Source organism: Solea senegalensis, linkage group LG18 (assembly GCF_019176455.1).
Source record: "Solea senegalensis isolate Sse05_10M linkage group LG18, IFAPA_SoseM_1, whole genome shotgun sequence".
Taxonomy (NCBI): domain Eukaryota; kingdom Metazoa; phylum Chordata; class Actinopteri; order Pleuronectiformes; family Soleidae; genus Solea; species Solea senegalensis.
Genome location: NC_058041.1, coordinates 10,136,502 through 10,152,252, shown reverse-complemented (window position 1 = coordinate 10,152,252; position 15,751 = coordinate 10,136,502). Strand labels below are relative to the sequence as shown.

The 15,751-nt window shown below is 44.0% G+C and overlaps 1 protein-coding gene across 1 annotated transcript; it reads right to left on the bottom strand.

Moving 5' to 3' along the window:
* Positions 1 to 1,930: 1,930 nt before the first annotated feature.
* LOC122759733 (synaptopodin 2-like protein) lies at positions 1,931 to 12,991 on the bottom strand. The gene is made up of 5 exons (XM_044014799.1): positions 12,746 to 12,991; positions 10,408 to 10,559; positions 10,044 to 10,334; positions 9,252 to 9,628; positions 1,931 to 5,468 (listed from the first exon to the last, which is right to left on the bottom strand). The coding sequence occupies exons 1-5, from the start codon at positions 12,845 to 12,847 to the stop codon at positions 2,752 to 2,754; spliced, it is 3,639 nt and encodes a 1,212-aa protein (XP_043870734.1). The 5' UTR covers positions 12,848 to 12,991; the 3' UTR covers positions 1,931 to 2,751.
* Positions 12,992 to 15,751: the final 2,760 nt, after the last annotated feature.

Genomic DNA, 15,751 nt, shown 5'->3' with positions numbered 1-15,751 from the left:
AATAAACACTACTAAACACAAACATTGAGGTACTTTTTGTGTTATTATTGCTTAAAATATCTTGAAGGTTGGTCCAAAAGTCCAAATGCTGCTGTGATTGCAGTTACATGAATGTCTCACTAGATTGAGCTTTATGTCTTTTGTTATTTCAATATTTTCAGCTACAGCCCAACCAACAGTTCTTTACATAACTGATGAATCTGTCGATGACTCTTGATTAAGCGATTTGTTTGGTCCATAAAATGTATTTTAAAATTAAACAGCTTTGAAGATTTATTTTTTATTTGGAGCAAAGAAACGATAAAATATTCAGCCAGACAATATATGTCTGGCTGCAGTGACACCGCTCTATCACACAGTTTGTCACATCATGTTTATAAAATGAATTGCTGGACAGAGCAATGTTTAATGTTGAAGAAGACATAGATACACCAAATGCTGTGGCAATCTATCTTGTGCTTGTGCTCTGTCAAAATCGCGTCATGGTGAGCCAAGGAGAAAGGGCAGGGGAGTCCAACTCAATGTGGGGTTACTATTGAGCTGTTACTTCCAAGTAACAGATCGACTGACAATGAATTAGAACACAATTAAACAGCTCTCACTTCTTCTCCAAATCAATAACCAGGAAATTATTAAATTACTAAAAAAAGAGAACATCATTTGTATGTGACCTGACCTACACCTAAACCCTGACCCTTGACCCCATCGATTCAGCTCTGTTGACCCACGCACACACGCACATTGTGACGAAAGATCATCTTTGTCACTGAGGGTCAGAGAGAGGAGATGTAAGAGGGGAGGGCTTTCATTTTCCTCACAATCTCATTGTAAAAAGCCATCAGATTTAAGAACTTAGCACTGGGCCAAATAGCTGGGGATTAACGGCTCTGAAAATTGGTGAAATGGGCTGTGTGTGTGTGTGTGTGTGTGTGTGTGTGTGTGTGTGTGTGTGTGTGTGTGTGTGTGTGTGTGTGTGTGTGGTGATTTAGAGCACAGATACACAACAAACAAGGGGAGAGAGAAACGGAGAATTGCAGAGTCAATGTATTAATGTGGCCGAGTCATTAAGTGCAGTTACAGCTTTTATGTTTGTTTCCTGTGTGACCTAGATTGTAGGAAATTAAATGTGCAGCACATTGAAGAGATTTTTCCCCCTCTGTGTGTGTCTATGTGTGTCTGTGTGTGTGTCTGTGTGTGTGTGTGTGTGTGTGTGTGTGTGTGTGTGTGTTGTGCCTTCCACTACAGCAGCAGCTAAGTTTACAAGTAAGAGCTGAACAGGGCTAAAGTTAGCTGCTCAAGTTGGCCTCATCGGTCACCTGATCCCAGTCAGGGGTCATAGGTTAGATCCCTTTCTGTAGCCATGGTTGGGTTTCACTGTGCCAAAGGCGGTTAGGTGGCTGTCATTAAACAGCTTTGAAACATATAGACCAGTGATCCTACACATCCTGTGTTGATCAGCTATTGAAACTAAAATATGAATTAGCAAATGATTTTATCTGATCTCTTCCTACTGAGCTGAAATACCAAACATGTTGTGTGTTTACAGTTACCTTTTATATGGCATGTAAAATGAGAACTATCAATGTTTTTGTGGCAACTGTGCATCACTGTTATGTTAAATGTTCCTGACATTTGACCAACGTTAAATCACTAATAAGACATGGGAGGAGACTTTTAACACATGGACAGCAAATCCTACAGTGCCTCCATGTGGTGAAAGTTTAAAAGAAAACATTTTATTTTATTTTTTATTCCTTTTAAAGATTGAATATTTGTTCTCCAAGCTGTCCAAATCCCAGCAGAACAATTACACTCAGTCAGTAAAAGCCTGGAGGAGATAAACTGATGAGAGGAGTATAAATTGGGCCTGGTGTGGGAGCCGGTGACTGTGACATGGATTGCAGAGGCAGAGACAGAGTGACAGCTGAGGTGAGTCATGTCTATTTTTATTCAGCCGCATGTCTGTGTAAAAGAATCACAGCTAAACAGACACATTACACTGTCCTTGTTCCATATCAGCACATCAGAAATCACATCTACTGTAAAAAGGCTTTTCCCTTCTCTGTGACAGCTGTGCTCCTCGCCACGGAAAAAACAAACCAACTACAGAAAAACAAAGCATACACTGCTGCAGAGTGCAACTAAAAAAAGACACTCAGTCATCAAATATATACTGAAAAAAATACATTACAGACGGGGAATTAGTCTCATTATATTTGTTAGTGCTTTACTTTTTCCCGTATGATGTTGTTAGAACACATACCGGAGGATAGGATGTCTCTCATCAGACAACGTCACTTCATCAATGTCTTTTCACATTCTCAACTTCGTCTCTCTTCCAACAGTCTTGTCTTGTCACATGCCCTGTTCTTCTTTATTCAGGTTTGAACTTCATTCCTTAAATCTGTTTACAAAACTTAATTTTTCATCTCTTCCCGTCCCATCAGTCTGCTTTGGATCTTTAATCATTCTTTAGTTTACACACCACATTTCCTTTGCAAAATAGTGTTCCCTTTAAATGTGACTAAATGTATGAGATAAAGGCATAGGAGTATAATTGTTAGTGACAAAATGTGCTACATGTGTGTCCGATCCAAAGAGACTTAGCGATACAAGGTGGCTGATAAAACCCAAAGCTGCAGCTCTGATTAAAACTTTGCAATACTAAAAACACATTTATTTTTAATGTTTCTCAAAATGGCTCCCTGTTCCCATAGAGCCCTGGTTTCTTATGTCTAGATCAGAATCAGGTCAGTGCATAGTGGATCCAGGGCGCCAGACGCAAGGCTGAAGACCGAGGTTGGAAGTGCTGAACCTGGGTCTTGGTACCCTGGTCAGTTGAGCGCTGCCGAGTGCCAGCTGAGAGGCACCAGTTGGAGCTAGTGGACTTAGATCTGGGGCACTCTTAAATTCCTTGTTGGCCTGCACAGTGCTCGAGGGCTGAGGGTGAGAGAAATTATGGGACTGGACTGGGTTTTTAGCAGAAGAGGAGAACGTGGGGAGCTGAGGGAGTGGGATGGTAGGAGCTGGAGGCAGTGAGGGAGACAGAGGGGTGTTGGTCCACTGAGGTTGGTAAGATTGGGGTTGAGGCTGATAGGAGGCAGAGGCAGGTCCAAATATGGGTGGAGGAGATGTCACATCAGAGCGCCACATTGGTTCACCGAGTGTCGTAGCAGATCGAGGGACAATCACTTTGAGGGCGGGCCCTGTTGCTGTCGGAGGAGGCGTAGAGAAACGCTTGACTTCGTATACTCGTGCTGTTTTCTGAGGAGCACTTGTCACTCCTCCCTGCTGTTGCTGATAAGTCGAGGTGACCTGTGGAACCCCACCCCCATAGTTGAACAGGGAGGAATTGAGCTGGTAGGGCTGATGACTCATGATGTCGACTGGCTTGATGCCGGCTTTCTGCCCTTTAGATCTAGCTGGCCCACTCTTTTTCACCTCGGGCTTCTTCTGGGCCTTTGGCGGGCAGGAGGGGGAGAGGAGGGGGTTGTAGTTGATGGGAGGTGGAGCACGGATGTTGGATGAATACTTCCAGGTGGCAGGGAGAGAGGGCGTGGGTGAGGGCTCCCTCGTTTGGGTGGGAGAGTAAGGTTTTGCAGCAACAGAGGGAGATCGCTCTACCACATACCGATCCATTCTGTTTTGTCTGCGGGCAAACAGCTGACCTCCCTTCCCTGCTAGTTGTGGCACCTGAGGAGCTTGCGGTTTTGGAGCCACGGGGGGTGGTCTGGGTCCACGTTGAGCCTGCATGAAGTTGCAAGCTTCTGCCCCCAGTCTCAGCCAGTCCTCCTCAGGACCTGACTCGTGCCCAGCCTCCCCACTGGGTGCAACTCCAGATTCAGCACACGGGGCTTTCACAAAGTGGTCATCCATATTCTGGACCATCGACAACAAATCAGGGTTCGGAGAAACATCTTTGTTCTGGACTGCACAAAACATTGGCTTCTTGTTGCTACAGCGGCGGGCATTATGCAGGATTCCAGTGCGAGTAGCAGGAACGGAGATGCGCTGCTCGCGTGTTTCAAGTGAATCAGTGGCGGGAGCCTCTGGAGGAGGTGCAGTTGCCATGGTAGCATGGGATGCGGGAGTCGCTGCACCTGTCATGTTCATGTAAGGTTGGGCAGATGCAGGTGGAAAGGACTGAATGGCAGGAGAATGATGGGTGGCTTGGGTATTTGAAGAAACCTGGGAAGGATCAGGGTGATATAATGGGGAGATGGCTGGAGGAGAAATGCATGTGGAGAGAGGTGGGTATGTAGCAGGAGGAGAGGAAAAAACCTGGGGAGATGGAAGGGAGAAGGGTTGAGCAAGTGATGGACCCACTGGGGTGCTTTGAGCTACAGATGGAGACAAAGAGTTGTAGGGGGAAGCGTGTACTGCAGGCTGAGGAGAAAAGGTGTGTGGGTTTACTGAAGGCGGGGAGAAGGGTGCAGAAGACAGAGAGGAAGGAGGCGAGAGAGCTGAGGAGGCGGAGTTAACAGAGGGATGAGCATTACTGTTGTTATTTCTTGGAGGGATGTACAGCGAGGTGCTAGACACGGCTCTCCTCCCATCAGGCCCCGATGAATGGTGAGTAGGTGATAGAGTCACCATGGAGATGGCTGCCACAGGACTGTTTGTGGGTTTGGGTTGGGGAGGGCGAAACATCACAGAGGTTACAGATGCTCGAGAAGGAGTAGGGCCAGGGGTGAAGGGGCGTGCAGTGCGGTTCAGAACACCTAGATTAGGACTGAAGTTAGCATTCAGGAGATGGTCGGAGTCAGTGATTGAGCTCGGATCAAAATTAGGATTTTCATGTTGCCCATTTTGACTGGGTAGTGATGTCTGAGAGGGGGGGCTCAGAATGACACTAGCCCGACTAACAGCTACAGACCCACCGTTGGTCAGAGGCACAGCTGAAGGAGACATGTGTGCAGGGTGGTTGCTGACTGACTGCTTTGCAAAGCTGCTCCCCAACCTTGAACCCTGATGAACTGAGTTTTCAAGCCCTGAACCTTCCAAACCTGGGCTTTGATCATCCAGGCTCACAAGTCCTGGAGTTTGATAGGCAGAGATGTCCAGCCCTGGGCTGAAATTGGTTTTAGGTGTTGTTGGAGTGGTTGGTGTAGTTGAGGGACAGGCTGAGCTTTTCCTGTCCAGCAGATCCAGATAACCAGAGTCCCACGTCGGGTCAAAGGACGTTGAGAATCCCTCCTCGTCAACTTCTGAGCCACTTAGGATGGAACTCCCTCCTTCTTCCTCAGTCTCTCCTCCTGTCTCCCCTTCTGTGTCCCCTCCTGTGTCTCCCTCAGCTTTACCAAAGCAGGTCAGTGTGTACCTCTTGGCCCTCTGCCGGCGTTTCTTGAACATAAGCACCCCTTTTGAGTTGGGGTTGGGAGCGTCAGTCAGCAGGGACGCAATAGAGCGGCATTTAGTACGAGCTTCTTTCACCTGTTTCTCCACAAAACTCTCCCCACGCTGCAACTCTGCAAAGACAAGAAGAGGAAAGACAGAGAGACCAAAGTTAATGTGTGGAGAGAGACAGAAAACAAATATACAGTAATGGGTTTTTTGATCAATACATAAAAAGGCACAGGCGGCAAACAATGGCAACAAAACTGTGAGCAGGTGTTGATTTATACAGTGTTATCACAGTGAGGAGATGCAGTGAGGATTAGCAGTGACAGATGGGAGTGTGTGTTGTGGATTTAGAACAAAGAATTCCTGCTGTCACAGTCACTGCGCGTGTGTATGTGTGTGTGCATTTCCGCTTAGTCCGATGCTATTTGCGTCTCTGTAGTATCTTGGCTCACCTCACACGAACATAGCTGTAGTCTGATGCTGTCAAATTTACCAAGACGTAACAAAATAATAATCCCACTTACAATGTTGACTTGATATAATTATAATTCATGGTGAGGGGGACGTGAACATACAGTATGTGGCAAACGTCATGGCGCTCCATCAAAAAGCTGCCGTGTCACTGTCATGTTCACGATCACTACAAAACAAAGTGGAGGAAAAGTTCACGGATCATCACAGTCATCGTTTATCCTCTGGGGCCTGACAAAAAAAATGCACCCTAATCCATCTCTTAGCCGGTGAAATATTTCAGTCTTGACTAAAGCGATGCACCAACAGACCAACATTAGCATCCTGAAAGCCATGGTTAAAAATAAACATCATATACAGATATATACTGTATATATATATATCTGTATATGTACATAAAATAAATATATATTAATAAATATATTACTGTTTTATACACGTATTTAAAGCAAATTAGGACGGGGACACATCAACGTATGCAATTTCTATTCCAATTTTGAAACGACAAAATGAGATACACAATCACAGAAAGTCAGTTAAGTGCAGTTAGGAGTACAAAAGTGACAGGTGATGATGTTCAACATTATATGATGCTGACACAGCATAGAAATAAGGTCATTTGTCAAAAAAATAATCACCTTTAATGTGAGTGAATCTGTGTGATATCTTACCTGCGTACACAGTGTGTGGTACTGTGTGTCCACCTACATCTGCACCTGAAAGCGATGTGAGGTCCCTCATTTCACAAGTGTGTGTGTGTGTGTGTGCGCGCTTGTGTGTGTGTGTGTGTGTGTTGCCTTTACCTCCCTCAGACCCTCCCACACACACCCTCGCAGCGTTCAGCTCTGCGATCTGTGTCTTCCAGCTCCCCTCTGGAGTCAGAGTCCATGTAAAGACCTTTGTCTCTGTCCAGCAGCTTAAATCAACACATGATGTCAACCCACTATTCCTGTCTGTCTGACAGGCATCAAACACCTGTCCAATCTCCGAACACACACACAAGGACAGGAAGACCCCTCATCACCAAGGTATTTGAACAGCAGTGCCACTCAGTGTGTGTGTGTGTGTGTGTGTGTGTGTTTGCTTGTGTATGAGTTCATAAAGCCAACAATAGTTTGCAGACGTAGCGCGGTCGTAACTCTTAGTTGATGCTGCTGACACGTCTTACCTAACGACCGCTTGTGCACACGGACTCACAGCACAACAGCAACAGTGTTTAAAATCAAATATCCCAAGCCCTGGCGGCCAATGTGTGTTTGTAACACGAGAAAGGGCAGTTCCCTGGAAACATCTGTCATCGTTCATCCTATAGTAAAGCCTGTGCAAAAGTCTTTTAGGCCTCCAGCTTCTTATTTATCACCACTACTGCTGCAGTCACTCATATGAAGTCATGGCTCAGTCAGTCATACTTGTTTCGTTGGATCAGCTGTGATCATCGCTACCTTACAGCTTAACATTTCTTTCTTTGGTAAGAGCTTAATAAAAACATTGATTTTTTTTTTATATTTTTTAATTTTGTGTGGGACATATCCTCTAATCAAAGAGTATAAACTGTACGGATTTGTTTAGTTTTAGGCTTCACATTTATTACTGTAGTTGTTATGGTTGTCATAACAGTGTCTTCATCAAACTCAAATATACAACATATGATATATTGTTATTTGTTGTTCCTGAAGTTCGAGCTGAACTGGGGAAAGAAAACGTCTGCACCTGATACCTGGAATAATTTACAGTCTGACCTTCAACTTCAGAACCCAGTAACTTTGAACATGGTCAAAGCTCTGGTGAAGATTTTGGAGTGCAGGATGTCTGAGTGCAAATGTTTTATACGAGCAAGTTTTAATTTTGTGTATCTATGAATTCAGATTTTCACTGCAACTGTGCTGCGGCGACCTCAGCCAGGTCTCCCCTGTAAAATAGATTGTTGATCTGAGTGGGACAGATTAAACCAGATTAAATAAAGGCTAAATAAATGATAAACGTTTATAAATAATAAATAATAATAATAATAGTTTGTCTCTTGTTAGTGTGGAAGGTGGAATTCATGACTCATATAGTAGAGAAGACTATGAATAAAAATTGCGTGATGTTATGTATGATTTATTGTGATTTATGGGTTTTTTGAATCACTTTTATATGATTGTATCCTTGTTTGATTTGATTGTGTGTATATGTTTTTTGTTGAAGAACATCTTAGGGTATCTATTTTCACTTACTGCGAGTGATCCACCTGAGTTACATGTTTCACCTGGTTTATTGATTGTAGAAATCAATAAAAGGGAGGGGATTGTAAGGGAAAACTCTATTACTTGGCCTTTAGATTAACAACGTATACATTCCTAGATAGAAACCTAAAACCTCATTACAGACCAGCTGTAACTCACAAATTACATATTCTTACAATAAGGACTCTGTGCAACCTTGGTTCCCATAAATTCTCTCTGGTATCATTGTTGCTCTGAAATCTGCTGAGAAAAGGCTGATAACACAGTGGAATGCAGTCCTCCCAAGGTTGACTCTCGGCATCAGCAGAGGAAGGCGCCGACATCTTGACCTGTAGCCTCTAAGCAAGGCAGTCGTATACATTAACTCGAGGTTTCGCTGGCAGAACGAGAGAGAACGCCTATATGTGTCAATGAAGCCTTTCAACTTAACTCATTACTTCATCATTGGTCATCTCACCTGATGATCAAAATCTCCACAACAACACATGCAAAACATTTTCCTTCCTTGTTCGGTCGGCAACTGGAAAGTATTGAAAACAGTCCATCACCATGTCTCAGATCAACAAGAGATGAGAATAATTATTCTGTCAAAAGCCTCAAAATGCATATATATTGAAATCTGTAAATCTTCACAAATCTAGCATGTTGCTTGTACTGACTTAAACTTTGAGTCAGCAAAATTTAACGATTTATACAAAACTCTCCGCAATCACATATGTCCCACAATTTACACATAGTCACGTGACACACAGGAACACACACTCTTAAATCAGAATCATGTCCAATCTGTCAATCAGAGGCACTGATGCCTACAAACACAGCCAGTGCCCAGAAGAGTGACAGAGGAGATGCAGTGGGATATGTCTGGTATATCTCACTCAATCACCACCAGCCAATAAATGTAACAGGATGCTCCAGTTATAGGAAAACTTACCACTAGGGGGTGATCTAGCTACAGTTTTGAGTTTAACTGCAGGGAAAACCGTTTGAGAGATCATGTGAGTCTAGAAGAAACTGAGATGTTTGACCATATGAGATATTTGACCATATTTGTTCAGCAGATATGTTCACATTCTTCAACTTAATAGATGTTTGGGTTATTCCACTACTAAGTCAATCTGAAAATCATTCTTTATCAACCATTAAAATTTATTTTATAAGTTCCTTTTCTTGTAATATTGGTGTACTGCAGTTTAATGATGATATACTCACTGGCTTGCCGTGCTTTCTCCTTGTAGGAGGTGGAGAGTTCGTCACTGACAGGTGTCTGCTGTGGTCCTACCATGGGCACCAGTTGTTTGCTGGAGCCCAACATCATCGCCTCTTTCGCCCGTTCAGGAGACACCAGTGGCGAGCAGATGAGACCAACGCAGCCGCCCGCCTCCTGGAAGCCACTGTCAACCTCTCCCTCTGCTTCCACCAGCCCCTGGTCTGATGTGTGAGGGGTCAGAGTGTGTGGAGTGTGTGCTGGTGTGGCCCACTCTGTCTGGAGAGGCTGATAGATCAGCTCTCTGCGAGGGACACCGGGAAGAAACTGAGCATCCCACTGACCCTGCAGGGAAACACCTGGATCTGTGGCGCTCTCGTACCTTAGAGCGATGAGAGAACACGGCATAGTGAATCATTTTTATCACGTGAAAGTGCAAAAAATAGTACCCCTGAGCAAGGTACCTAACCCCCATTGATCCTGGGGTGCTGCTCAGTGGCTGCCCTTTCCCCCTAATTCTAGAAAGGTTTCTAGTAGAGGATGGGTTAAATGCAGAGAAGGAATTTCCACTGTGGGACTAATAAAGGATTAATTTAAGATTTAAGAAGTATTAAAAACAACAAAACATGTGGAGAACATAATGTACAACCATATCAAACATGTAGTGCACAGAGAAATCAATCACTTCAACATGAACAGTATGGATTTCAAAGGTTTGACAGTTGGATGTGGACAAAATACTGTAACTCGTTTCAGCTTTTAAGGGGAAAGAAAAGTATTAGGTCTTCATGTCTCACCCGCTCATCTCTGAGGTCTCCTCCTCCTCTTGGTTGTCATAGCGAGCAGGTGAGCGCGCATGAGGAGGTGTGCGGCGCGGGCGTCGGTGAGGGAGTGCCTGTGTGTCTGCGTCGCTGTCTGTTTCCCCGTAGTAGGCCTCGCTGTCTGGAGGTGAAGTTATGCCCTTTGGTATGCCAGGAGGGGAGAGCAGGGGAGGCTGGTGGGAGGCTAACGGGGCAGCAGGGGGAGACAAAACCCTCATGGGGGAGCGAGGCGATGCAGAGCGACCAGATGAGGAGTGAAATCCAGACCTGGTAACACACATACAGTTTATGTTAAACAACATAAAACTTTAAGAGAATTTGTGGGTGTCAGTGCTCTGACCTTTTAACCCTCAGGCTGAGTGTAGCACTCTGTGCATCTACGAGACTCATGGCCTGAGCATGGCTGAGCTCTGCACACATTTGGTCACCAATGGCAACCAGCTCATCGTGCTCCTTCAGTCCAGCTCTGCAGGCTTTGCTGCGTCTGCGTACCTGCAGAGAGGAAAGAGTTAAGTAACACAGAGATAAATACCAGCAAAGTAAATACACTTATTGTCTGCTATTTAGATTTTTCTCAACCTTTTGGGCCACACCATAGTGTCTTATACTCGAGTGTATGACACCATTATGGATATGACAACTTTTATAGCAGAGGACACATTAAGTACATTTTTAAGTTGAGGGAAACCACACCCACAGAGTCTTACATTTATGGAAACTAAAATTCAGATTTTTGCTACTGTAAGTACTGCACTGTGACGTTAAATATTTGACATTATGGAAAAGTCAAAGGCTATTCTTTAAACCTCTTGTGAAAGTCCCACAGGTGTAGTGTGACGTCAGCGAGGGCCTCTTTTCCCACTGAATGACCTGTAAGGCTCTGCATCTTAACAGTTTTCAGCAGCTGGCATCTAATAAATCACTGCATCAGAATAACTAATGAAGTCATGCAGCTGCTGCAGGAGGTCGCTGAGAGATGATGTCACAGGATCTTTCAGGAAGCATGTGGGTGGGGGGGTTGATGGAAGGGAAGGTGAGACCCTCTAAAAGAAGACGATAAGGCCCTCCCCTCTGTCTCCTTACACTTATCGCTGCTGATGACGGTAAAAATGTTGAGTGTGTACCAGCACCTACTTAACAAACTGCAATACACTATATTGCCTTATCAGTGTCTCTCGAACCAAAACATTTCATTCCACCGACACATACAAGGACAATGTTTATGTGCCAACACACACGTACACATGGAACACAAGTGAACATCATGAAAGAGTGGTGTCGAACAGCTGCATCACCAGTCTGGCCGAGAGGTATGAATGTTATTCACCATATGTTCACCACATACCCAAAATAAAACACATTCCTAGACTGATGAAGAAAGACAGGAGCCAGTCTAATGAGAATAATGATACTCACTGAATTTAGGTTATTATATGTTAGGTTAAAAGATTTTAATGGACCGGGATGTGTGTGTGTGTGTGTGTGTGTGTGTGTGTGTGTGGTGTGTGTAGTCTTTTTTCCATGCTCTAGGTCCTTTTAAATAAGCTAGCCCCATCCTCTACTTTGCACTCCATTCTCTAGGCAGCTTATCTGAGGTATGTAATACACACACACACACACACACAAACAACCTGTAATACACAACAACATACACTGTCAACAGAAAGCACACACTCTTATCAGGACGCATTAACAATGACCTTATCTTCTTCTAGATCCTGGATAAAGAGTAAAGAAAGGTATATTTTTTTGGTCAAAGCCACTGAGCCCCCATTTTGAATCAGTGGTTATGACAGCTTATGAGTGGCCCGGCCAACGTTTAACAGTACGTGTGAGCGAGGTCACATTCCTCCTCTCCAGAATAGCTTTTCTTATTAGAGACAACATCCATGTCTGTCAACAAATATAAACACAGACATAAAAAAGATTTGGGAGAATCCAAACATGGAAATGGGCATGAAATGGGCTTTAAGTTGTCACATTTTATGTTTGGTGCACATAGGCTATGTGACGATGGGAAACCTTGTGTGTTTGTGAACACCACATCAGTGTAATACAAGTAATGTGCATTTACCTTTCTCAAAGAAACCTCCGTTTGACTGCATATTTACCATCAGAATGCATTAATGTGTAGTACACACTGAACTGTGTGGGTAAAATTGAACTGCAAATGTGGCTGCATTCAACACATGAGCGATAAGACCAGACACTGAGGGAGCAGTTGACACTTGTAGAACTAATTGTCGAATCTAATCCTTCTGCAGTCCAGTGATGCTCATTCATCTTTTTCTAAAACTAGTTAATAGTTAAGTTAGACAACTACACCTAGTATTTATCTATGTTACCTTCTACACATCTTGTACATCCGGTTACTACAAATTTAAGCTCTTGTTGCAATCAATGTAACTTTTATATTCTACTTTTATCCTGACTGAATAAATACATTTATAGCATTTCTAATAAAAAGCTGGCATTACCAACAGCAAACCACAAAACTGACCATCAAGGCCGCAGACCTCAATTAACAGGTGCAGTCTCTATGAGACCCATCTCCTCATGTTACCGCCTTGGCAGGAAGTCTCACCCGCAGCGTACTGTATGCACACTCACGCGCCTGCATGCACGCACGCACACACACACACACACCAAACACAAATACTGTATAGACTTCACTTTACCTTAGCCACCTGTAGAGGTTTTTGCTGCTCTGCTCCTCCCTGCAGCCTGAAGCCCCAGGGGGCTCCTCCTGTAAGGGAGACCACTATCTCCTCCGCTACCATCCCAGCTCACAGCCCGCTGTGTGGATGAGCGTGTGCGTATATGTTGCTCTGAGTTCGTCGAACCCAGCAAGTATCAGTGAGGCTTCTGTCTGTGGCCACAGGGAATCACTCCACCCATGAGCAAACAGGGGGTGGCTGGCTTTCATCTGGCTTTCAGCTGTGTTGGAGGGTGGGCACTCAGGAGGGTGAGAAGGGGCAAAAGTGTGTGTGTATGTGTGTGTGTATATCCTCCCTTGTATTCAACACTTGCCATGTCACTCTCATGCACGCTCTACAGGAGAGGATGCTTGCTGATATACGCTCCAGAAATAACCGCCAGCACCATTCCCTCTTTGACCCCCAGCTCAGCCGGGCTGGACAGTAGCCAGGACACACATATTTGTCTTCATCTACCCACGGCACCCCAATCTTAGATCGCTGACAGGGAGCTGTAGCCGAGATATTTTAGGAATTTCTCTTCGTTTACTGTCTATATAGTTTACCAGCTTTCAAGAGACTACTCGAGGGAGCTGTACCACAGTGGCCTTCCAAGAAACATATTTCTGAGCAATCAGCATCAGCTTTACCTCTGGTTTTCAAGAAAAAGTGACTTATCATCCCCTGATCAGAGTCATGCCACATTTGTGATGAATAGTACATTTTAATTATTTATTTATTTATTTAAGATCACTTATCACTGACAAACTCTGGCTATAATTCCCATTAACTGTAAGTCTTATGTTTTCACATTTGCACCATGAAAATATAGACAAATCTGCACACATTGGCATGAGCTGGTTTCTATGTGACGGTGCAGTTGGGCCGCTTTAAATGTCTCCCTCTTTATCATATAATTATTATTATTTGAATATATGATTGGAGGCAGCAACTAATCCTAATTGTTTCCAGTCTCTGGGAAACGTTAGAAGATGTAAGACAAATTTGTTTCAATGGAAAAGAATGAAAATGAATTAGTTAAAGTTAGAGTTAAATTAAATTAAAGCCTCAAGTGTAATAGTCTTAGGTGTTGTTGCATTTAGTTTATCTATTGGTTTTCACTTTGTAGTAGATACAAAATAACTTCTGGAAAATGCAAATCTTAAGTCTTATATTTTTCTTCTTTTTAATGGTGTGGAGCTTACTTAGACAAGGCAAGCAAGTATTCTTACATCACCTCATACTGCAGGAACATTCAGCTGTCAGCAGTTTTTTTTTTAACTTGTGCATATCCTGATTTCTGCAACAGAAGTAGAGAGTGTATTTTTTTTCCCTCCATGTCACTTCATGAAGAACATTTTAAGTGGAACGCTTGTTTACCTAAAAAAGCTTCAATCACAATTTTATGTGGAGCATCCTTTGCAGAATAAACAACACAACAGTTGAAAGGGAAAAGACATTCTCTAATATAGACCCAGTTTATCTTCCAATCCAACTAAAGTCATTTGGAAGAGAAGTATGAACAATTTCTGTGGTGGATGCTAATGTTGTTTTTACTAATCATAGCAGTATAATGTTCCTGCCTGACTGAGTTTTTGCCCGCAGTTATGTTAAATTAAGCAGTATGCATGGCATGCTCAAATCACAGAATTATTTGAGACTTCCACTCCCCCAACTCATTAACTATTCAATGTGGACTCCTGATCCTGCGGGGTATTGACATTAATTCCCCACACTACTGGAGCAAGCAGTTTGGAATGTTTAAAAAAAACACAACAACGAAAGATTCCCCAAACCTCGCTCGGGCTATCTTCAAAAGCTAAGTTTTTCAAAACAAACTAACCATTTTGCTCATTTGCGTATTGCAGCCTGCCTGGAGAAGAGCCCCGTCGATGCTGCATTATTAACCGAAAAAGCTAATTATGCATTTCACTGGCCCATGTCCATTACAAGAAAGACAATAACAAGCTCATCAGCAGTGACGACAGGAAGAGCTCTTTAACAAGTTGTTGATGACAAGCTTGAAGACTTGTTACTAGGATCATGTTCTGCTCCTGCTTGTCTAAACCAATCTCATTCCAGCAGCTCACGCTTTGCCCTGACCTTGGACAGTGGATTTCCTTGAGGGCAGGGTGGCCACTCTGGAAGTTGAACGAACTGGCTGAGGGTGGAGGAAACACAGGAGCTTGTGCTGAGGCAGGCAGAGAAATGTATGAATGACTGCAAAGAGAAAGGCACCAAACCAATGAGGACGAGGAGGAAATCTGTGAGCCAATCACAGAAAGCTGCTCCTCTCCCCCTCCAGCATCTCCCTGACTTCTCCTCCTGACTGTTACCAGGTCACTGTGCCTGCCCGAGCCTCTGAATAATCTGTTTCATTGGGTCAGTGTGCTTCTCACAACGCGCCTGACTGGCTGGCTGGGCATACGCGGTTGCTAGGGAGCTCAGCCAATCCGAGCAAGGCGGAAGTTTCCCCTCGGTTTCTAGGCAGGTTTCACGTGCTGAGGATGTTTTGGCGGGAGAGTGGAAGAACATGAGCGGGAGGGGCGGCCGCAGAGTGAAGTGGAGCATGTGATTGTGTGTGCGCGAGAGTGAGTAGGTGTGTGTGCAAGTGCATGACAAGTGTGCATGTTTGCGAGCGCATGTTCACTTTGCCCTGCCTCTTGCTTTCTGATGCAACATCGAACTGTGTCTCCTGGGCTACTAGGGACCTTGTTGTGTTTTTTTTTTTTTTCTTCCTGTCCTCGCAGGAAACGGGAACCAATTGCTGTGCTGTTGCCATCGGAGCGGGGAGGTTTGTTTTCCCTCCACTTTCATTTCTGGTACCTCCCCATCGACAGTTACCGTAGAAACAAGAGCAACTCCATCTCTATTTCCATCCATGTCTCCTTCCTTCAATGATTTTGCCTTCTTTTTTTAATCCACCGCACAGCACCTACTTATCAACACTCCAACAGCCAATGAAGTATTTAGAAGGCTGTGTGACAT

Excerpts from the sequence above, each read along its gene's own strand:
- LOC122759733 (XM_044014799.1), bottom strand. The coding sequence starts at position 12,847 with ATGGTAGCGGAGGAGATAGTGGTCTCCCTTACAGGAGGAGCCCCCTGG. Across the intron at positions 10,560-12,745 it reads AACCTCTACAGGTGGCTAAG|GTACGCAGACGCAGCAAAGC; the intron begins GTAAAGTGAAGT and ends TCCTCTCTGCAG. Across the intron at positions 5,469-9,251 it reads GGAGAAAGCACGGCAAGCCA|AGTTGCAGCGTGGGGAGAGT; the intron begins GTGAGTATATCA and ends TTGTCTTTGCAG.